This window comes from Mytilus edulis, chromosome 6, assembly GCF_963676685.1.
Source record: "Mytilus edulis chromosome 6, xbMytEdul2.2, whole genome shotgun sequence".
Lineage (NCBI taxonomy): Eukaryota > Metazoa > Mollusca > Bivalvia > Mytilida > Mytilidae > Mytilus > Mytilus edulis.
Window position 1 is genome coordinate 90,771,107 of NC_092349.1, and position 23,792 is coordinate 90,794,898.

The 23,792-nt window shown below is 31.1% G+C and overlaps 1 protein-coding gene and 1 long non-coding RNA gene across 2 annotated transcripts; one reads left to right on the top strand and one right to left on the bottom strand.

Annotated features, from left to right (window-relative positions):
- Window positions 1–384: 384 nt before the first annotated feature.
- Window positions 385–10,339, bottom strand: LOC139528886 (neural cell adhesion molecule 1-B-like). The gene is made up of 10 exons (XM_071325121.1): window positions 10,283–10,339; window positions 8,779–8,844; window positions 7,764–8,057; window positions 6,498–6,779; window positions 5,433–5,696; window positions 4,316–4,612; window positions 3,507–3,830; window positions 2,637–3,013; window positions 1,278–1,324; window positions 385–655 (listed from the first exon to the last, which is right to left on the bottom strand). Exons 2-8 carry the CDS (start codon window positions 8,819–8,821, stop codon window positions 2,757–2,759), a joined length of 1,761 nt encoding a protein of 586 aa, XP_071181222.1. The 5' UTR covers window positions 8,822–8,844; window positions 10,283–10,339; the 3' UTR covers window positions 385–655; window positions 1,278–1,324; window positions 2,637–2,756.
- A 2,748-nt stretch (window positions 10,340–13,087) lies between these two features.
- LOC139528879 (uncharacterized) lies at window positions 13,088–18,338 on the top strand. Its single transcript, XR_011665715.1, has 3 exons — window positions 13,088–13,600; window positions 15,160–15,257; window positions 15,801–18,338. It is a non-coding gene; the product is annotated as an uncharacterized lncRNA (long non-coding RNA).
- The last annotated feature ends 5,454 nt before the right edge of the window (window positions 18,339–23,792 follow it).

Here is a 23,792-nt window from a genome sequence, read left to right on the forward strand (position 1 = left end):
CCTTGTCTTAGTTTTGGTTGGGTTTTTGCTGCCCAGTCTTAAGTTTTCTATGTTAACTGCATTTTAAACGTTATTTAATTGTCAACTGTCATACAAGTGAGAGGTTTAGCGCTATAAAACCAGATTCAATCTACCATTTTCTAAATTTGAAAATGCCTTTACCAATTCAGGAATATGACAGTTATTTTTGTGATTTAATACTTTTTGTTACATGATTATTATCAGAATGTCCTCTTTAAGTCTCCAACGCCTTTTATTTTTCAACTTAAAATGTGTTGAAATAAACTGCAAATGACAATATCAATATTGTAAAATAAGATAATGATATGAAGTATGTTTTTCTTCTCAAAACTATACAATAATACAAACGGCTAAAGAATTTTTTACATTATGAAAAAAGAAATGATTGAAACATTAACACAATTACAAAAAACAACAGATTTTGTATTTTTCACTCCTCATATTTCAACATCGCACATGCTTGTGGAGTGGAGTCATCGTCACTTTCTATGTGACTATCTACGTATGAACATATTTTTTTTGAGAAGTCTATGTCAACATAATTTGTTCTGTTTTCACTACCATGAATGTGAAACTTGTATTCGTTTGGTGTTGGTTCAAAGCTAACTTCAATATAGCTAAGTCTATCAGGACCCTAGAATAAAAAAGAAGAATGTATATTCAAATAGTTTATAATATTGTATATTTGACATCATTTCCCCTCCTCAACATAAAGTTAGTCCTTTAGAAAAAAGAAGTGTAGTCATATTTTTCTATTTTATCATTTTTACCGCAGTTTTGGTTTACTGCTGTAAGTAGTTCGGGCGCAGTCACGAATTGGTTGATCGTTATTAGAAATCTGTTTGACAAATGGCAATGTATATGTTCAATCGTCAACACAATACCGTTGTCTAGCCACGGATCTGACCTACCAATTAAGACTTATCACCCAACAGGTTTGAGCATCAAAATGGATGCCACATGTTGATCATGATCTGTCTACCCTTAGTGAACACATAAGATCATCCCTAGTTATTGGTTATGTTCGTGTTTCGGTCTATCAGGTTTGACGTTGTGTTATCTGTCTTAGTTTTGTTTTTCATATATCGTAGTCATTTTCCGACTTCTGAGTTCGAATGTACCTTTTGTATCTTTTGTCTCTATTTTGTAATGTTTTCTTCTATTTAAAGTTTCATTTGATTTTCCATACCACATTGCAACATGTATTTGACAAAAAAAAGATATATAATTGCAATCTTTATATAAACTACACGAACCTTCTTTATCGCCGAGTTCACAGTTCCACTAGCCTCTCCAACAGATGCTACAATAGCAATTCCCTTGATGAAATAATAACATGTTCAAGAAAAGAGTTCAACTATATTTTCCCCCCATTACACCAGGTTTATATACAGTATGATCACGAACGCAATCAACATATTTTTGTTAAACTAGAAATAAATCTAGATCTTTGTATTTAAATTCAGACAATTGTGCGCATAATAAATTTAAAATGTCGTTTTTTTATAGCACAAGGCTGAATCCGTTAACTGTATCAAGTAGCGCTTGAGAGTATTACAAACTAAGGAACTAGTTATTGTGAACCGTTAATTTTTATGAAATGACATTCATAATTTAGAATTATTTAAATTGATAATATTTTGTACAGCTCTTTGTGCAGGTGGTATTATAAACGCGATTCGGATTTTTTTTATTGTTAACATCTTGTCCGCCCTTGACTTTGTATTGTACCTGCGCCAACAATGTAATAACCAACATTAAAATCGATACTACACACATGAATTTGTTGAACGACACAACATGTATGTGTCTTTATACACTAGCACTATTTTTGAAATCTTTGCTCTGAATAGTCGTTACTTTTGTCATTTCATCAATTCTGTTCTTTTCCCGCCTTCGACAATGTGAAAACAAAATCGTTATTGATGGGTCGGAGTGGGGATTGGCATGGCGGGTCGATAACACGCTGAATGTATCAGAAACGATTACTATCTGGCACATCCGGTACCGCGCCGTGTAGACCTTTGATAACTATTTACTTATTTTTTAGTTTGATTTTAGTGTACATTTAACAATAAAAGCTGAAGGAATTACATCACTTACCAGGACTATAATTTAATATGCCGGACGACGCGCGTTTCGTCTATATAAGACTCATCAGTAAAACAGTTTGCATGATAGAACTAAAGGTATATTAATAGTTTTTTTCAAGGATCTAAACTGCAATGATACTAATATCACTGAACTAGTATACATATTTGTTTAGGGTCCAGCTAAAAGGCTTCGCCGGGTGCGGGAGTTTTTCGCTGCATTTGAAGACCCGTTGGTGGCCCTCGGCTGTTGTCTGCTTTATGTTGGAGTCTTTTTGACACATTCTCCATTTCAATTCTCAATCTAAATATGACTGAATTCATGAATTCGAAAGTATTTATCATTATACCAGACATTAGAACATAATTAATACAAATTATATAATTATCTATATATAATAAATCAATCATATCCGATTTAGATCCGATGCTGAAGCAGTACCAAATCTCAAATACAAATGTAATAATGTAAGAATGACGCAGCGCATGCAAATGACATGAAGTTATAACATTTCACAATCTAACCTCCATTCTCTTGACGTTTTTCAAGTAAGTTTTTTTTCCGTTTTGGTGTTGTTGAATACGAGACGGTCTGTCCTATTGTAAGATTTGCTCGTCTGTCGATAGAAGAATATACAGGGACATCTAAGTTCTGTGCGACTGCATTTTGTGCCACTGCATTTTGATGTACATTGTTCTGCATCTCGTAAACATTGTTTTCAACAGCTCCAACGCCAACTTTAAAAATGAGACTGGTATTGTATTCCAGTACTGAACATCACGTCTACGATACTGGATGTAGACTGACTGTGGAAATCCACCATGAAACCTTTCTCTCCACTGGATAAGGACCGTACTTTCCTTAGGCATTATCTTCATAATTTCTGGTGTTTCAGGACAACCTACAGAAGCAAATACATATCTTTTTAACGAAATGATGTTCGTTTTTTTCTTATTGTATGATTCAATTTTTTTAATAGATGCACGTGTTTTTGGATTTGACATACCTCTGTAATTGTGAAGCACGACAACATATTTCTAAAGATTATGATTAACAATAAAATGTCACAATATATATATATCAAGCCATGTACTTGTTTAAAGGTTGTTATGTTACAAAAGTAGTAGAAGGAATGAAACAACTAGTGGAGTGATATTTTCATGTTCAATTAAAAAAAACAACAAAAAAACTTGAAGTTAACAATATTAATGTTTTTGCAGTATTTTGTAATATAATTAGTTATCAAAAGTACCAGGATTATAATTTAGTACGCCAGACGCGCGTTTCGTCTACATAAAGACTCATCAGTGACGCTCATATCAAAATGTTTATAAAGCCAAACAAAATAAGGACTAAGTTAAGAAATTATTACAAGTATTACGATGATTGCTTACTTGCTGACTGAAGGGAAATGTTGAAGTTGGCTGATCCAAACTTATTACTCAGTTTTATTGTATATGATCGGAAGTCATTTTCATTCCTTATGTTCATTGATAAGACCAGTCTACTGCCATTCACAATTACAGTTTTGTTATATACTTTGTCCATTACCCTCCAAGATTCCAGAGTATAATTGTCTTTATAGTGTTTCATATCACCATCAATAACGGTAAAGTTCGTAATCTCTGGAAAACTGACAAAGTCAACGGTTAGGTTACCCTCTTGATCTTTAATTCCATATTGCGTGTTATTATTGGAGGTAACAAAATACGGTTTTCCTGGTGAAATAAAAATATAAAATTGCAAGGCAAAATATGTACATAATATAATATTAAACAAGACAAAGATTGTGATCTAAAAATGTGTAATACGTTGAAATTCTATCAAAACAGTAAAACATCGAAATAAAATATGTACAACAATTTGAAGACAAAGTACGAAATTAAAGTATACAATCTTTCATTCATTGTCAAAATGCTCATCATGTGCATGGAAATTGGTACTGTTAAGATTATCACTGTTACTGCTGTGGGGTCTGTCATATTTTGTCAAAAGATATTTATTTAATATATTCCCTGTATTAAAGCAAAGAATTTGCAAAGAAAAATGTGATTATTTAAGGATTTTATAATCCCTTGGGGGCTAAATAAAATCACTAATCAGTTCCAAAATTGGACATTTTAGAGAGGAGACATTTAACGGAATGATAAACCAAATTGGTTGTTACATTAACTTCTGACGCAGAAGACCAGAAAATACTTACCTTGTGATTTGAGAAAAAATTCTCCACGAATGAAAGAGTTGCTACCATTCAGCGACACATTATTAGAAGCATGACAAATATAAAGTCCTCTGTCGTGATAACGATCTGTCTCTCCCGGGATGTTGGGAAGTATAAGTCTACCACTGCTATCGTCGGGGAGATATCTGATCAGACCAGAGTAGGCAGACCTATGTTCCCACTGTGTAAAGATGTATTGAGCTGGTACTCCATTAGCTAAACAGTTCAATTGTTTATAGGTACCGTGGTCTTCAAATGTGACCTGTACCGTTGGCGGATCTGTGAATTTACAAACAAATTATGTTACAAATTGAGGCGGCCTTAGTTTACCAATACTGAAATCTCATAAATCGACATTTATCTATTATTTGTGTCAGAAAAAAATCACACGATATGCTTCATCATGGAGAAGGTTTATTAATTTATAATGAAAATGAAAATAATAAGCTACATCATTATGATAATCAGCAATATTAAGTGAAGATATGTGGTTATGCTGAACACTTGATTTTAGGTTAAAATTAAAGTTACAATGTTAGTGTCTGAATAATTGCATTTGTACCATTTACGGAGTTAACTCAATGTGTTTCCTCTGGTACGATTGTAGGGGTGAGACACAAGGTTAAGTCCTGCAACCAATCACGTTGTTCTTTCATCCACTCGACTTTGAATATTGAACAATGGAAATCGTTAACAGACTTACCATGGACGTCGTCTAAGTGAAATGGCAATAATATCGTGCAAAACGAACTGAGACGATCCATACTTAAAATAGGCGATCCATACTTAAGTGTATTGTGACAATCTATTCATCAAAGTATCATTTTTGTTTCAATTTGTCGTGTTTTTCTTTAAGCTAATGCTATTTCCTTACAGGCTGTATTACCACTTTTGCCAACATTTTTTCCGGAATCCAATGACTCTTATCGTAATATTTGTAATTTCGAAAAAACGTGGAGGTGATAAAAACATTTCTGTGTGTATATATGTAATTCATGGACCATGAAAATTATGCGTAAACACATTATGCATTATATGCAATTATGTAGATTTTGGCAATTTGAATTTTTATTGTAAAATTAACAATAATAGAACTTACAAAATACTTCAATGGTCACGACATCTGACGCGCTGCCGGCCATATTTGTGACGGTGCATCTGTACTTTCCTGCATGTTGTCTATCAATGCTCTTAATTTTTAAATACTGTGATCGCTCATCCAGTGAACTTTCATATTGGAACATTTTCTCCCATTTCAATTCTTTTACATCGTGGTTTGAACTGTAGTTGCAATACAATGTCAAATCTGCTCCTTCCTGAATGCCCAGTGTTTTATTGAAAGAAATCGAAACTATTGGCGGCACTATAAACAAAATAATACATAAATACGATTAAAATTTTTTTTAACACACGTTTAGTGTTACACAACAATATAGGTTCAACATACAATGTTTCGATAAATAAATGATTTTTATAATTAATGCTCAATAATGCAACGACTAAATAAATATGATTACTAACACATAATAGGTCTTTTCAGAATCTAAAGGGGAATTGGTCAAACAATTGTACGTACCCCAAAGTGAAAATAACGCCACGTCAATCGTATCATTTCAATTGATTCGGACGTTTATAACGAATAACTACGTTTTGGTGTACACTTATGAAAATAGTACCAGAACGCATTAAATTCTGAAACGGCGAATAGCTAAAATACCCTCAAAATGATATAAAACAAACAATGATATCAAGCATCATTATAACTCTTAACCAAGGCTTCACCAACATGTTTGAAATGTATGATTTTGATTCAGAAAGCATTTTTCACTAATTTTTCTTTACATAAATATAAGGAGAACTTCTACATCGAGCCTTGGCTCACACGGAACAACAAGCGTTTAATCGCCCAAAGCATGACAGGGGTAAAAAAAACATTTAAACGGGAACACCAACGGTCTAATCTATATAAAAAACAAAAAATGTAACTCATTATGAACCACAGTAGAAGTTTCATTATTAATACTGTAAATGTAAATAAATATACTGATGAAGACATTTCATTTTATAACATTCCCGCGGTAAAATTATTATTAATCTGGAGTGTTAAGTATCGACTAAACAAACCATGAATGCCATGAATATAACTATATTTATAAGTACTAACTGTATACAAACAATCGAACAGTGCGCTCCATAACATATGGTACGATATTGCTTTTCGTCGCACATGTATAATTTTGTAAATGGTCTTCTTGCTTTGGTATGAACGTATAGACCAACAACGATGATGCTTCTTCCTCAAGAGTCTTATTGTTAACCATCCAAACTAATTTGCCATTTGGAACCCCATGAATAACAGTACAACTTAACTCCAATACACGATTGAGATATCCGTACACAATGTGTTGAGAATCTTCCTCTACTATCGTTAGGTTGCTGGGACTTTCTGAAGTATATAATATTTATAAGTTTTATTTATAATTAATTCCCCGCAAAGTAAACTCAAATATATATAGTATTGACAATTAATCAATCACACTCTCAGATACATAAAATCATTCGCAATATAAATGATTTATAAGTTTTATCCAACAAAAATATATTTTCAAAAGGGATATTTTTGTTAAAAAAACCGATTACACATGTTCCATGTAGGATATACAAAGTTATGGTAAAACTTACAGTACTCTGACTGCAATGTGTATGTACATACTATCATATAAAACGTGGAGAGGAATGTAGATGTTTCATTCTTAAGCTTGTAATTATATAATAAGAATATTGTTGTATTGCAAAACTTAATCATAACATATTTGTCTTTTATGTTAAATGTAAATATTGTAGCCCTGCAAGTGAAAACAAATAAGTAACTTCTTTTATACAAGTACATATCAGTAGTGCATGTAAAAATAAAATGTTAAGACTATTTCATTGAACGTGTTTCTTGATAAACTATGACTGTGCAAGAACTCATCACAGATACCGGGTTATACTTTGGTACGCAAGACGAATGTTTTTCTTCACAAAATCGTCCGTCAGTTGACCTCCCTTCCACGATTAAAAAAACCAGGTGCTTGTGCAAAAATCTTATCTTGACACAGCCATTTACCCACCTGCAAACATAGAAAATGTATGTAAATATTCAGCAAACGATTGTATATTGGTGTAATAAACAAACCAACACGTTTATTAATGTCTTGCGTCCAAAGCACTTTTCTGGATTTACCTTTATCAGGGACACTCAAAGCTAAGCATTTGAAATCCGAAGATGTAAAAGTACCAAAACTGTTGAAGAGCTATATGTCAATATATTAACAGTTGTTCCAATAGCTATAGAATAGTATGATGAGCGATTTTTTTTATCAAAAAAGGAAACTTTGAAAAGAAGGAGATCTTGAAGTATATATATATACCTGTTGTAATGACTTACTTCCAATAAACAAAGCAAAGTATTCCTCATGGATATTGCTTATAACACATTTGTAGTGTCCTTCATCTTCACTGGAAAAATGGCGAATTTGCAAATTATACTGATGACTTCCATTGACATGTATAATTGCTAGTCTGTTGGATTTAGACAACTTGGGATTTATGATATCCCCATATCCATATATAAAATAATTTTCTGGTCCCTGCCATACTATCTGTTCATTTGACAATTGCTCACATGGTAAAATCACAGTATCATCTTCAAAATGGTACAAAACATTTACTGCCAACAACTCTGTAATAGTTTACGTAAAATGTTTTTTAACTATCAAGACACACAATACACATTCTTTTTTTTATCAAAATGATCATACAAAATGAAAGTACATATGTAAAAATGATAAGAAGTATTATATTGCTAGACTAGAGAATTGTTATCTGTTGATTGGTATGATTCAGGGTTTAGCATTGCGTCCATTTCACCGAACAGGTATATATCATAGGTAAGGGGCAAGTCGAAGCCCGCTATTGTGTGCATGATTTTTATACTACGTAAAAAAACCATTAACAGGCTCTTTATATTTTTCTGCTCTTTAGTCGGATTGTTGTTTCATCGACACACATTCCCCATTTCAATTCTCTATGTAATTGTTATCAACAACAGTGCTTCGTCACTCATATCATAACTAGGCAATGTGCTTACATCTGTATTCCAACAAAAAAGGCGACACAAGAAAATATTTCTAAATACAATCAGTTGTGACAAATTGATTAACGTGTCATACCATTGATACTTTCGAATATGTTTAACTTATAAAAATACAAATGAGTTTAAAGCCATTAAGTGTCTCTCATAAATCTAGAATAGACAATTATAAATTGTGATAGATAAGGTAAGATACAAACGGACATCCAAAGTCATGAGTTGAAAATAATCTGACAAACAAGAGTATACAAGACACTATGAAAAGAATATTATGCAACGTTTTGAAATAAAATGCGGGTCACAATCTTACCTGAAAATGTAAGAGTGAGACTAAACAGTTGGGAAATTCTCATTTTTTTTGAAAATGTGTTAATCCCTAAAAAATAATAATATATGTTATTTACTACATCTTAAACATGTAAACATACTGTAGATTCAAAAGAAAAATGGAAAATATAATTTGTTACATTCACGTGTAATGTTGTCCTTTTAATGTTATAATTAACACTGCCATTAAACCCGGATTTGTTTTTTCTCTATCCATTTATGAACTTTGAACAGCGGTATACTACTGTTGCCTTTATTTACCTACTATTGTATTTTTGAAAAAAGCATGATGTCAATTTCAGTTTTGGGAAGTTAACAGTTCTATATTTTTTGTATAAGATCTACTACGTCCTTATGCAGTAACTGTTAGTCCAGTCAATCTAGCATAAATCTGACCCTAAAATTGAAGTGATTGCAACAGAAGATTTTGAATTTTTAATCTTTTAAATTCTACCCTAAATATACACAGGAAAAAGTCCCATCAAATTTAACTTGAGGAAAACTAAAATATTATGATTTTAAAATTCCTTTGGAGATATACATTGATGCGAGATATAACTTTACAACTTCTATTCAACAAAAGGTATTGATTCCTGATATTTAAGCCGTCTTTAGAGTTTAACAAACAACTCGAAAATGTTTTCGTATCTTTAATCAAGCTATAACCTAGATTTAAAATTCATTAGCTGACCATTTATTAGATTTTCAGCATGGTAAAAAATCTCAAATTGAATAAAACTACATGTAACTAAGCATATATGCTTCTTTTTGTGGTTTAAAGTTTCATTTAACAAGGTAGATGCTAAACATATATAATTTACAGATATAAGCAATACCAAATGGTCACAAAGCCATACATTTGCAATTTCTTCAATGAAAAATGTGCAAAAAACCTTAAATTCCCATAACATATCGAGTTTCTAAATTTCCCGAGCAGAAGATTATTTAATATAGTCAAATACTAACTTATAACCCTATCAAAGTAACATATTTAACATGAATGTTAGAAAATCAACCAAAAACTTACAAAAAACAAAGACTCTTTTATGCGGGGTTATCTAACTTTCTAGCAAAGCGTTGTCATTTTATTTCCGATTTATGAGTTTGACTGTTCCTCTGGTGTCTTTCGTCCCTCTTTTCGTCTCATGTGAATATCCAGAAGAAATAAGAAATGCAAAACTTAAGTTTTCTTACAGTTAGATTTTAAGGGACTTTTCTTTGTATATTTGGGGCTAAATGCTATAAATTACAACACAGACATTTTCTGTAGCAATTAGTTTAAGGCTCAAACTTAGCTTGACTGGACTATGTTGACTCTTAAAAAAATACTTTGACATTATAGTCGTCTGTTTTCTGTGTTGTTGTTTTTCCTATATTTTCTTTGGATGTGATGTTATCTATCTTTTTTGTGACAACTAATTTTTACTTATTTATATCAATAAATACAGCAATATTATAATATATATTTAAAAATGTTAAATACTTACCGATATATATACATCATGATACAATACTTGACGCAAATTTAAAATTTCCTCTTATTAGAGTTCAAAATATAAAAAATAAAAAAACAAATGATTTGGTAATTTCCTTTTATTCACCCTAACAGGAAACTGTTATGTAAAATATGTTTAAAATCACGTTACACTAAACTGAGTTCAATTTATTACAATCATTATAATTATCATCCATTTTATGAAAATTGTTCATGATAAGATATGAAGAAGGTAACACAATGCTCTTCAACTTTGTACTTGTTTGACTTTACAACATTTTTGATCTGAGTGTCACTGATGAGTCTTATGTAGACAAACCGCGTGTATGGCGTACTAAATCATTATACTGGTACCTTTGATAACTAAAATGACATCTTTGATCTACATGTACATGTACTTATTGAACAGCGGTATACTCCGTCAATGCTCTTCCACTTTGTACTCGTTTTGCTTTATAACTTTTTTATCAGAGCGTCACTGATGAGTCTTATGTAGACGAAACGCGCGTCTGGCGTACTAAATTATAATCCTGGTACATGTACCTTTGATAACTAAAATGACATCTATGCTCGGAAATAATGTTCTATTAAAGGTAGATCATAGATATTTATTTACCGTAATTTTCTTATACTTTACCCAAATGAAGATTTTGCTATGCTCTTTTCAAAATTATGATTAAAAGGATTGGTCACCGTGCAATTTTTCAAGCTATGAGACTTTGAAAATGGCATAAATGTGATTAGAATGATCATGTAAAAACACATTTTTGTGCATGATAATAAATCTTGTAATTAAAGATCTGATGCCAGTATAAATTTTGTACTGCAGGATTATCTCATCTTTATTGCCTAGTTGAAAAATAATGATTCTAAAACACCATTGTGTGGTATTTGTTTAAATATTCTGAATATTGCAATAACTCAGCAAATTATTTTTCATATTAATAAACAATATAACAAAAAAAAGTATACATCTGTCTATGAATTTACAGAATAAGGCAAATAACTAGACTGACTGTGTACTGCGATAGGACACTCCAAGACGGCGGTATGCCATGAATCTACCTTGAATTTGCTGTTACAAAGTTTTAAAATCATTATAAATAAAGGATTTATCTCTCTCATAAATGTGTCTGATTTGCGGTTAAGTGTTTGTGTTTACACTAGGTTTTATAAGCTCTTCGATGTTTTATCAGGTTGTTGACTGTCACATTTGTGGGCCTCAATGCAAGTTTTACTGTAAATACATTACACACACACACACAACTTTATTTTCACAACATTACGCTTGCTTAAAACTTAGAATTGCTTCGCTGTATCATACTTCTAAAAAGGACATGGTGGATTGATATCGAAAATGCATTTTCTATCTCAATAGTGCTTACACTTATAAGTAGAAAATTGTAAACCCGTCTTTTATATATTTGGATGCATCTGGATATCCTCATTGATGTTGTCCTATGCAACCACCATTTTACTAAATTGTTATGAGATACATCCTTAGTATTTCAACCCATTTTCACCACACTTCTAACTTGTCATGTGGTCTTAACGTATTTGTATCATTTGTTATATGTTCGGTTTCATAATATGTTTCCTAACCATATTCTAAAATCAATATAGTAGTCATATCGTAGTAATACGTAATTAAGTTTTTATATATGCATATAATGTCGAATGTAAACTCATGATCACAAACATCTTGGTTCCTATTTTTTTACGTTAACATAAACTTCTCAAAATACCTATTCTAAAGTTTGGTCCGAATATACTATCTAATTCTGTCTCGGATAGGCTCCTAATTCTATATGTTTTTCGAAACAAGATCATCTTTTCAATAACATATAATATATAAATAATCAATAAAAACAGATTTATGTTACGTAATAATTTTCAGATGACGTAAATACCGTATTAAACATAATAATTTTGCACCGTGGTGCGAAGCAAACATGCATATTTGATGCGATTCATTGGTATCGTTAATGTTAGCACGATAAGTTTTGTTGTGCTTGTAACACCGTAACACTCGTTAAGAGCCAATCCGCCAGAAAACCATGCAATATTCAGAAAATCGTCCAAATCGACAATCACAACTTGACAAATTTTTATATATCATCTCAATCCTTCACATAAAATAAAAAAAATGGCTACTTAATTTTCGCCAGAATCATATCTATTTTTAGTAACAGCCTCATTTGCATAATTATGTAAATTCATTCGAAAACCAAGGAAAAATCCAACTTTTAATGCCTTTTAAGAACTACCCAGAAGCATATTAAATGGGGGAGTTGAGTTTTTAGAGTAATGTCAGCTGGGACCCATTCATTTTACTATGTTCTGGTCAATACAAATGAAAATTTAAACTATTTGGCACATTGCCAGGAGCACGGACGCAAAGGCTAGATTTTTCATACATGAATTTACATGACTTTTACTTGCTTTTAACTTGCAAGACCCATTCCATATATGTTTGCAACTTATATTAGTTTTAATTATGGTGTATTTTTTTATAATAGATTAAAATATTAAGCTTGGCAAATGACTATTACATGTTAATTTTTGCCTTGGAAGAATGGTGATTTTAGTCCCAAATTGGCACATTTTGATTTTGATTTTAATTTAATTATAAATACAATTGTAATAAAATAGCTAATAAAATCATTTAAAAAAGTAAAATAAATGTGTCTAAAAATTTAAATAAGACGTTTTTGTACTGCAAGTGCAAAAATCAATAAATTGGCTGAAACCAGGGAGTACATCTTTTATGCTCTTCCTTTGACTTATCTCCCTTGGGCAACATGTCAGCTCCCAGTGATGGACTTGGCAGACAAAGTTTACCTCGAAGTTTGCAACTTTAATAATCTAGGAGGACTATTTGGGCTATCCCAGCATTATGCATCTACATATTACAAACTATTTAAGATATCTGAATGCACTAAAGAACAAAAGAATAATTACTGCCAATGCAAGAATCTGCCAATCATGACAATAATTTACCAGACAATAATCATAACTTAGTGAATAAACATGATGCAAACTATGGTGTAGAATTTCCAACAGGAGTCCTTGTTTTATATAAGACGAGGAGTGGTTTATTTTCCTATGGTTGTTATATCATCTCGTCTTAGACATGTTAGAATATGCTTGAAGTACAGGGACTTTTATGGAATTCATTGACATCATAGTCAAGCAAGATGTCAACATCCCGTCCAACCGTCTTCCAGCAAAGCCAATTTGAAAGCTGACCAAGGATCTTCATCATTTCCTGACAGGGTGTATACAGGACGAGTCATTCCACTAGGATCAGGTACATTGTACAACTCTTAACAATCAATTTTCATAAGTAGTAGTACAACTTCTTAACAATAAATTTTTATTAGTTCTTTATACATTTATAAAGGCCGTTTAAGGGGGTCTCATTGGGGGGTGTGGGGTTCTGATCCCGGAACACCGCTTATTGTTTTGTTAGATTCCAGTATCCCGCTTATACTATGCACCTAAGGGAGCTTCCATTTGATTTTTATGGGGGGGGGGGGGGGGGGGCTAGGATGAAAATTTTTGTACTGCATTTTTTTTTAGTTTTTTAGCTGTAATTTCTGTGCTGCCTTTTTATCTTTCACTCTGTTTGGTCCTGCCTTCTTTTTTTTTAGTTCATCTTGACTTTTCTTACCTAAATTGTCGTCCTGACTTATTTTTTTGCAAGTGTCTCATCCTGCCTTTTTTTTTTACTCAAAAATCATGTCCTGCCTATTTTTTTCAAATTTCATCCTAGCCCCCTAATGAGACCCACTATATAGTCAATCTGAAATTAGGAGACCAACATTTGATACAATAGCCAGATGAAAAAAAGAACGGAGGGAGTTGAAAGGGCATGTGAATATTCTTTTACACCTGACCTGTTCTAGGACATCTTATCTATTTCCCATAGCCAAGTGCAAACAAATAATATACTGTAAATTGAGAAATTATTGTAATGTTTTTATTATAGCTAGAATGTGAAAGGGTAATCATGTAAAACATTTTTTTTTGTAATTGCAATTTAATTAAAACTCACATTTTGAGTATTTTTTATATGAATCAAACAGGATATTTCTGAATATCTCAAAATTTAAATCACATTTCAGTCTTGAATTATAAAATCGCATTAATAAACCCATGCAACAGTTATATATTAAATGTATATATGGCGTGAGTCTTGGGACCATTTAATTACCAAAAAGAAAGGGGGAGGATTAGAATGGTCAAAATATCCTTGTCAGCTAAGGACAGAATTTAAATTGTTAAGCTATTAACCAGGGTACAATATACATCATGTACATGTATATTAATTTTTTGCTTAAAAAAAAACAATTTATAGACCATAAGCATGATAAGCATGATAGTAATCAAAATTTATTTCAACATGTTCAACATTAAGCAGGACAATATGTGTTTATTCTCTTACCCTAAGTTTAATTTTAAGTTTTTAATGGAAGTTGTACATGTTCAGGTCTTTGTTTATTAAAAAAGCTTCTACCTGGTGGTAAAGCCTCATTCCAAAACATGTTTTACATACAACATTCTGTACATGAAACACTAGATAACTTTATCTAAAGAATAATCTTGTTTAATGATCTATTATACAATGTCAATGAATGTAGGCCATGGCGACTAAAATATCAAAAGCATTGCAAACTTTTATAAAGTTCAATTTTGGGACCTTACATGTACATTGATGTACATGTATGTATAAATGTATGAATTATATTTATAGAGCCCTTTTTAAAAGAAACAAAAAAAACATGCACAGTGATGCTACACTACCCTACAATTCCTGTGATACAAAATTGAAGAATTATTTTATAGTTTAACACTTTTCATTTGTAGGACTATTATCATGATAATAGATGCAGGCAATGCTGATGATTTTTGTGAATGTGACAATAGCCAGGTCAAACTAAATACATGTAAAGAACAAGATACTGGTAAGATATTATTAACCTATATATTAATTTAACTGTTTGAAAAATATGGTTATAATGACATACAAAGTATATACGTCATCACCTTTATAATAATTATACATCAGTTTTATTGAACATGTCTTTGTTAACTTGGTTTTCCCATTGAAAAATCACTTTTATACTTATTCAATTTGTAGTAGGAATACATGTAGTACATTCATACATATATAGGGCGGTCCTATGTTTTGCATTCAACAACTATTACATTTTCAAGATGGCCACTAAGGATGGCAAAAAAAAGTCGTCATCTTTATTTCCTGTCAGTGGTAAACATGTAAATGAAAAATATGAAAAAAAGTGGTATGATTGCCCATTAGAATAGATGACATACAACTTATATGTAAGCTATCAGTCTTCATATGCCATATGGCCTTCAACAATGCACAAGACCAATACTGCATATCTATTCAGCCATAAAAGGCCAAAAAATTGGAAAATGAAAAAATATGAAAGCTAACAGCCTGATCTATATATATATGTACATGTATGTTTTGTGATTTTCAGATCTAGACTCACAACTAACTGAACTTTACAGCAGTCAACATCAGATTGGAAGACTGATTATGCTTCTGACAGAAACAATTTCAACCAACCAAACAAGTAACAGAAACTTAAAAACACTACTTACATCTTCCATGGGATGATGTTCCAAAAAATAACAGTTCATCATTAATGAAGATTTTTATGTTATGGATTTTCTTTTACAAGAAAGTTAATGTACACTTGTTTTTATAGTAAAACCTTGCTGTTCAAGTATCAAAAAAACATTTAACTTTATTGAAATTTGAAGATTCATATGACTTGTTTTAATTTTGTTATTTCTCAGGATGTCATGTAGAGGTACAGTCATGACAGTAATCTAAACAGCTATTCAATTTCATTCAAAATTCTTTGAAAATTTGGCACTAGTAAATATAAACTGAAGTAATTTGTTTTTCGTCTAGTTATGGGATTTTTATGGCCAGTAACAAAGTAGTCGGTGCCTTAAGTTTTACCCTTGTACTAAAATACCGATTTTCCGTAATTCCATAATTCAGTCATTCCGAAACAAACCATTATACAGTGTTTTTTTCTAAACGCCATAGATATTTGCCTGATTTTTGGTATGTAAGTTGACTATTATGAGTTACAGATCAAGTATAAGTTTTGTTCCACTCCCCTAATTTCTGTTGAAATTACCCGCTATGGACTTTGATAAATTGTTGAAAATCACAGTTATATGCACTTTTTTCCTAAAAGCTTTCAGATATTGGGCTGATTTTTGGTATGTGAGTTACAGATCAAGTTAAAGTTTCGTCATGCTACCCTAATATTTGCTGTAATTTCGGGCTTTGGACTTTGGAAAATCAAAGTTATATGGACCTTTCTTCTATTAAAATGCTTTCAGATATTGGGCTGATTTTTGGTATGTGAGCTAACCATGATGAGTTACATATCAAGTTTAAGTTTCGTTCCACTGTGTAATTTTTTCCAGAATTAAGGGTTTTAAACTTTGAAAATTGTTCAAAATTCACATTTATATGGACATTTTTGTATATGCCTCCAGATTTAGAGCTGATTTTTTTTATATGTGAGACAACCATCATGTTTGTATCCACATGTGTTATTGAAATTGCAGATTTTCAAATTTTTGAGACGTAGCCTTTCGTGTTGCTTTCACACATCTAGTTTAAGATACATTTATGATTATCATTTTTATATTGACTACATTACAGTAGATGCATTTATGATTTTCATGTTTTTATTGACCACATTGCAGCAACGTAGATATATAGGTACCTGGCAAATATTACCTTGTTAGCATACTAGGCTCAAAGGGCCATAAAAAAGTCCATCTCTTAGTGCCTGTTAAAATCATCTCTATATTGCAACTGTTTACAGTTTTCTCTATTAAACCATTATTTTAAAAACTTTAGAAGAAGTATCATACATATATGTACAACTCGTCTTAACATCAACCCAACAATGTTAGATCTGTAAATTTGCTTTCGCAAATTTTTGGTTCTTCCCTCGCCGGGATTCGAACCAATGCTACTGTGATATCGTGACACCAAATCGCCTGCACTGCAGCATATATATATATTGTAAACTATCAAAATGTCAAGATCTTTTACTACCCAAAATTTTTCTGTAAAATTGGGACGTAACATCTATGAGCTATTGTCCCTGAAGTGTGTAAAGGAGTAGGTCCGGTAAGACCCCTTTTTGGCCCCAAAATATAACAGTTTTACAAAATTGTTAAAATGTAAACTTTAAGTTATTTATTGGACAGTTGAATGCTTCTGCTACATAAAAATGGGCTGTTTTTGACAATACAATTGACATATATCGGGTTGTAGCACCATTAAGTCATGCTAAATTACTGAAATCTTCAATATTCTATCATTTTAGTTAAATTTTAGACGGTTTCCGTGTTAAACGAAAGTGGCCACATTCGTGTTCATTCTTAATATTGAAATGTAAGTTGTATTTTATGATAATACATAACATATATAAAGGTTGTGGATGAACACAGATGCGACCACTTTCATTTTTGACAAAAACCATCTAAAAAGTGACGTTTTTTGGCATATTTGAGAGATTTTGCATATTTGAGCATGAATCTGATTGTCTTAAATGACTACATCAGTTAAAATCTTTCACATTTACTAATTGAATCAAGTGAAATAGACACTTAAGTGTTTAAAAAGTGGTCAAAATCTTTCGTCAGATGAAACTGAAATTTGAGGCCAAAATGAGTCCTTACCGGACCTTCTCCTTTACAAATTTTCAGAGTTTTCTGCTAATATCTGACAGCTATATCAATATGATATAAGAAAATATTGCAAAAGTGGTCAGAAAAACTTATTTTTACAGTCTGAACTTATTCTGAATTGTTTTAAATTTATTGCTAATGAATTATGTGTTTTTTATCGTTTTGAGGTGCACAATTTGTCAATTCAAGCTATTTCGGCTCCTGGGAGCCTCTAGATTTTTAATGAATAATTTGTATTTGTATATGATTTTTTTCTTAATGTATTAAATGAAACATTAATTAATCTTTTCCTTTTGTTGTTATACTTATTTATAAATCCAGATCTTATAATATGTCAGATTTTAAAAATTAGACGGCAAAATTGAGAAAATTTGAATATGCAGGCTACCCCATTTTGTTGTGGCATATACTAGACACCAACATTATTTGCCGAGCTTAATATTTTTTTGATTGAGTATATATAGTTATACTTTGCAAGTAGATATGTTGTTTTACAATAATAAATGGGTCTTGGAGTATTTTGGCTCTTAAAAATTACCAAAATCAGCCATTTTGGACTTAAAGCTAAATAGAACATATTGAAATGGTTAGATTATACATACACTTTATAGACAGCATTGTTATTTCTATGCATTCTTACACTTAAAGTAATGTATTACTAGGAACAACTATCAAAAAATTATAAATATTGCCATGTTTTTTTATTTAAACCATCAAAATATGCCCAAAAAGGCTTATTTTTGACGTTTTCGAGCAATTTCAGCTGTTTAAAGATGGCGCCTAAAAAAAATCAAGATCGGTTCAAAATTTCCAAAAAAAATTTTGTGTGGTTAATTACATCAATAAGGTGCACCAATGTACCAAGTATGAACTCATTTGGCAAAATTGGCATTCGGACGGTTTTGCATGGTTTTCTGGCAGATTGGCTCTTAAGTATAATATAAACATGATAAATGCAATTTTCTTTTGTATATACTTTAATCAAAATGATATATCTTTTTCCCGTTTTCTTTTACTGATTTATTGTTATAAATGTTACTGCTATAATATTGGTAATATTACTCTATTATTAAGATATGATAGTACAACTCATCGTTCCTATGAAAAAAATAAAATTGTTCTACAATATCATCAAATTAACATTGAAGTAGATCTATTAATATTGTCTCAGTGTCATATTCAGGGTATGTTGTGTTCGAATTAGAGCTGCGGCTCGTTTCACAAAAAAATCTTTATAGTAAAACATTCAGTATAAATTACGATCAATTTTACATGTTATTTTTTAATAGAGTATGATTTCTCCCTCTATAAAATAATCCTATTGGTATCTATGTTGGTCATTATAATTTATTAATCTCAGAAAGACATATTCTTTGAATTTGTCTTCAAGTTTGACATTAACATGATTAAGAAAATACCTGTTTAAGGTGGTACCTAACACTACAGGTAGATAACACTACAGGTTGATAACTCTGTAAAGTAAGCTAAACGTTTTAATTACGTTGTGTTGTAAAGGGAATATTAAGCTTCTCAATGATCAACATTTGTCAAATTGCTATATAACCAGTGTAACTTTTCTGACAAAACGGTTGGTTCAAAATTTTTGATTTTTTTTTTATATTTTTTGGATCAAAGTAAATACTTTGTCAAAATTTTATGAAAATTAAACGAGCCAAATTAATTTTAGTGAAAGTGTTAGGTTCCACCTAAAGGGATAGAAAAGTAAAATATTTTGATGCCATTGCGAGTTGAAAAAGATTGAAATTGCGAAACACTTACATATACATATCTACTTCGCACACGGTTCATGATAATTCACAATAACTCGTAAGTCTAGCTTTTATTGTTGATAACGACGGGTGCCACATGTGGAGCAGGATCTGCTTACCCTTCCGGAGCACCTGATATCATCCCCAGTTTTGGGTGGGGTTCGTGTTGCTTATTAGTCTTTGGTATTCTATGTTGTGTCTTATGTATTAGTATTTGTCTGTTTGTCTTTTTATTCTTAGCCTTGGCGTTGTCAGTTTGTTTTCGATCTATGAGTTTGAATGCCCTCTGGTATCTTTCGTCCCTCTTTTAGATGCTAAAAGTTTTGAAAGATTTTTCATAGGGCACTTATTAGATACATAAATGCAGCGTTAATTCTTAGGACAGGTTCGTAATAAAGGTACTAGAATCCAACAATATCGCAAATCTATTCAGAGTTTTGCGTTTTCAAAAATTTGCAACTCTGTTCTTTATTTGCCCGTGAATTTTTAGTTCAAACGCCACTAATAAGTATTTTGTTAACGAAACGCACGATTGACGTAAAAATTGTAAATAAACTCATCATAGATACCAGGACTAGATTTTGCATATACGTTGTTACCTTTTCTGATTCATTAGTTACATCACTATCTCGCCTAATTTTTCCTTTGGTCAATTTGTCTTTGTACCAACCCTAAACACCTCTATCGTTGGTGTCCGCAGTTGCTGTCACTCAACCTATATTATTTCAATTTTACGTGTTGCTGTGTAGCGGTCATCCTTTACTCACTCCCATCCCAAACCCCATCACACAATCACTATATATATAAGGATCAGTGTTACTCAATGGCCCTCTCTTCTCTCTCTCTCTCTCTCTCTCTCTCTCTCTCTCTCTCTCTCTCTCTCTCTCTCTCTCTCTCTCTCTCTCTCTCTCTCTCTCTCTCTCTATCTCTCTCTCTGTTTTTATGTTCAACTCTAACAAGTCGTTTTATTTTTGATATGTGAACACAAAGAACTCCAAAACATTTATTTAAAACACTATGTTACACCACACTCTTGTAATACCATCACTGGTTGCATATTCGATCTAAAAATATTGAAACAGTTCTGCTTATTTATTGCCAATAATATTTTCACAACCTTCTATTAATTTGATAATAAAAATAATCAATAATAGTTTGGTCTGATTTGCGATTATTTCATTTCTTTATAAGACGAAATATCATCTCGTAAAGACCTACACTATCTAAAGATTATGTCCCCCTATAAAATTTGCAATTCATCTGCAATATCATTATTCATTTTACACGATTTAAAAATACTTTGCTTGACATTTAATCCATACTAATTTCATGGTTTGAATTACAGGTAGAACGTCTGGTTATGAAGTGGAAGGAAAATTGCAAAGTGTTATATGTATGTATATATATCTTTTTAGCGAATTTACAGATCTAACATTGTTGGGTTGATGTTTAGACGAGTTGTATATATCTTTTTATATTCTTTTTTTAATGAACTTCATTTGTTATGACAATGCATGTATTTAACAATGTCCTTAAAAATATAATCCTTTTTGTTTGTGATTATTATTTAACTAGTAGATCATGTTTCGATTACACTTGTATATGTGTTCGCTTTATTAGACGAAAGAAATTATTGGAAATGTGTCGATTTTGCATTTAGTAAATTTCATTTTTCGAAAGACCGAATCCTGAATACATAGCTTAAGAAGTATCAATTATTTACTTTCAGTTTCGCTTCCTGGAATTTAACTTACTGGGTATAGAAGTCTTATAATGTGTGTTTTTAAATAGTAAATACAAATAAAATCGTTAAAGGTAAAAATCTTGGATCATTGCTTTTCAAGTACATTCTACCCAGCAAAAACTGACTTTGCATCGATCATTTTAAATCAAATGTAATATTGAATCCTATTACTAGATTTGCAAATTATTCACATTGTACCTGTATATTACCTTTATATATGGCTTCAAGTTTTTGTCCTTTATCGACAATAAGTACTTGTGATTTTTACATATAATCCTTTTAATTGGTTTTAGATGGATATGTGTTGGTTGTTCGAAATATAAAATTTATAAAAAATATAAAACATATTGATAATCAAATCCAAATAGAAATCACAATCAGGTGAATATCTCATTTTTATCATATACGTCGGACGATATAACACACTCTATTGTTTCGAGATATTGAACAGTACAGTGAGATGAAAATGAAAATAGCTTCTGTAATGAAATAAATACATGAGTTCAATATTCGATCCGATATGCACTTATATCATTTCTTATAAGAAATAGAATCCTACGTCACTACTTATTATATTCATATATCAATGAACTTACTTGAAGGTTAGTTTAAATGCATATGCAATATTCAAATCTGGAGAACGGTTAACACCAATACACAAAATTTGCATAATATGTAGTCCACGATAATGTCAAGGTGTCCATTATACATAGAACGTCTTCTTGTATAGTTGACGGAAAGGTGCCAAGTGTTTTATCTGTATGTACATTATATTTTTATACGTTTTGATTTTCTTTTGAATTAACTAAAGTTGTTATTGCATTACAATTGTGTAACATCTCTTTTGCTTCTTCTTGCAAGTATGAATATAATGTTTTCGAATAATATTTAATACAAAAGTCAATTCTTCGTTTTAGACAAACGAAAAATAATTGAGAAAGGGTTTATATTCATTTAAAAAAAACTCCTAATGTTATCTTCAACGTGTAAATTTCATAATCACAAATTATAAATTATTTTATTTCATATTCGCTTTCAGATCTACCAAGAATTAAATCTTGTTCTAGGACTCTTATTATGCGTGTATGCAAATGATATGATAATAGAAGTTGTCATTTGTAAACAGGAAGTTTAAATTATCACTGCTGTTCAGTTGTTCTATTGTCTTATGTAAAAGAAACATCATTAGGGAAAATCAGTAGTTATATTTGGTTACTTTTCAAATGTGTTTGTATGTTTTTCTTTGATAAATAGGTCTTGAAAACCAAGCATGTATATCTACAAAAACATATTTTTTAAAAAGCGTTTTGAAAGGATATTTAGTATACTAGTATAACTTTATTTTTATATGCCTTTTATGCTATCGCGGTATACTTATCAAATGACCTCTTTGATTTAACCTATGATAATACGTTCAAATAGGACAGGTAAATATATACCATTACATATGATTAAAAGTGTGTTAGCGATAAGTGCAACAGGTGACAGATACACGCATTATTAGAAAGCCGGAAATAAGCTGAATTTATAAAGACGTTGGTTGATTCAGGTCTGTATAACATTTGAAAAATTATAAAAGTAAGTTTTTGATAAAAAGACGAGACCTGGTAGTATACCATAATTCAACATTGTTAATGAATCAATATGATCAAAACGACTTAGGTATCGATATTATTTTTAGTATTTGATAATACAACTTGGTTATTGTAGAAATGTTTTAACTAAATAAATATAGTCGCGTAAAAACCTTTATTTCCAGCAAATAAAAAAACCGCTTTGCTTGAACTATTTTTACATGTATAATCAAATTATTAAAAGTTCAAACGTTAAAGCTGTTCATGTTCTTTTACATAATTTCGTTTCCTGTTATTGTTTTGCTGGAGTTAAGATTGATTGTTAAACTAAATTTCCATTGAAACCAAATAACTGCATTGATAAACGATACAGTATACTGGTGTTCAAAAGTATAACATCGATTGAGAGAACAAATCCAGGATACAAATTAAAACCCAGGAAAACACATCATTTATAAGAGGAAAACAAAAGAACTACAAGAACATTGAAGTGCAACAAAAACAAAAGTCAACATATATATCGAAACGAACTATTTCATAATAACTGCCATATTCCTGACTTGGTAAAGGACATTTTAAGATAAAAATGTTGGTTGAACCTGGTTTAATGACTAGCCAAACCTTCCTCAATATGACAATACTATGTAACAGAAA

Bases quoted from the DNA above. Each gene is read 5' to 3' on its own strand.
- LOC139528886 (XM_071325121.1), bottom strand. From the start codon at position 8,821: ATGAGAATTTCCCAACTGTTTAGTCTCACTCTTACATTTTCAG. The intron at 8,058-8,778 runs GTAAGATTGTGA...AAACTATTACAG, and splicing joins TCTCACTCTTACATTTTCAG to AGTTGTTGGCAGTAAATGTT. The intron at 5,697-6,497 runs GTTAGTACTTAT...TTTTGTTTATAG, and splicing joins TGTTCGATTGTTTGTATACA to TGCCGCCAATAGTTTCGATT.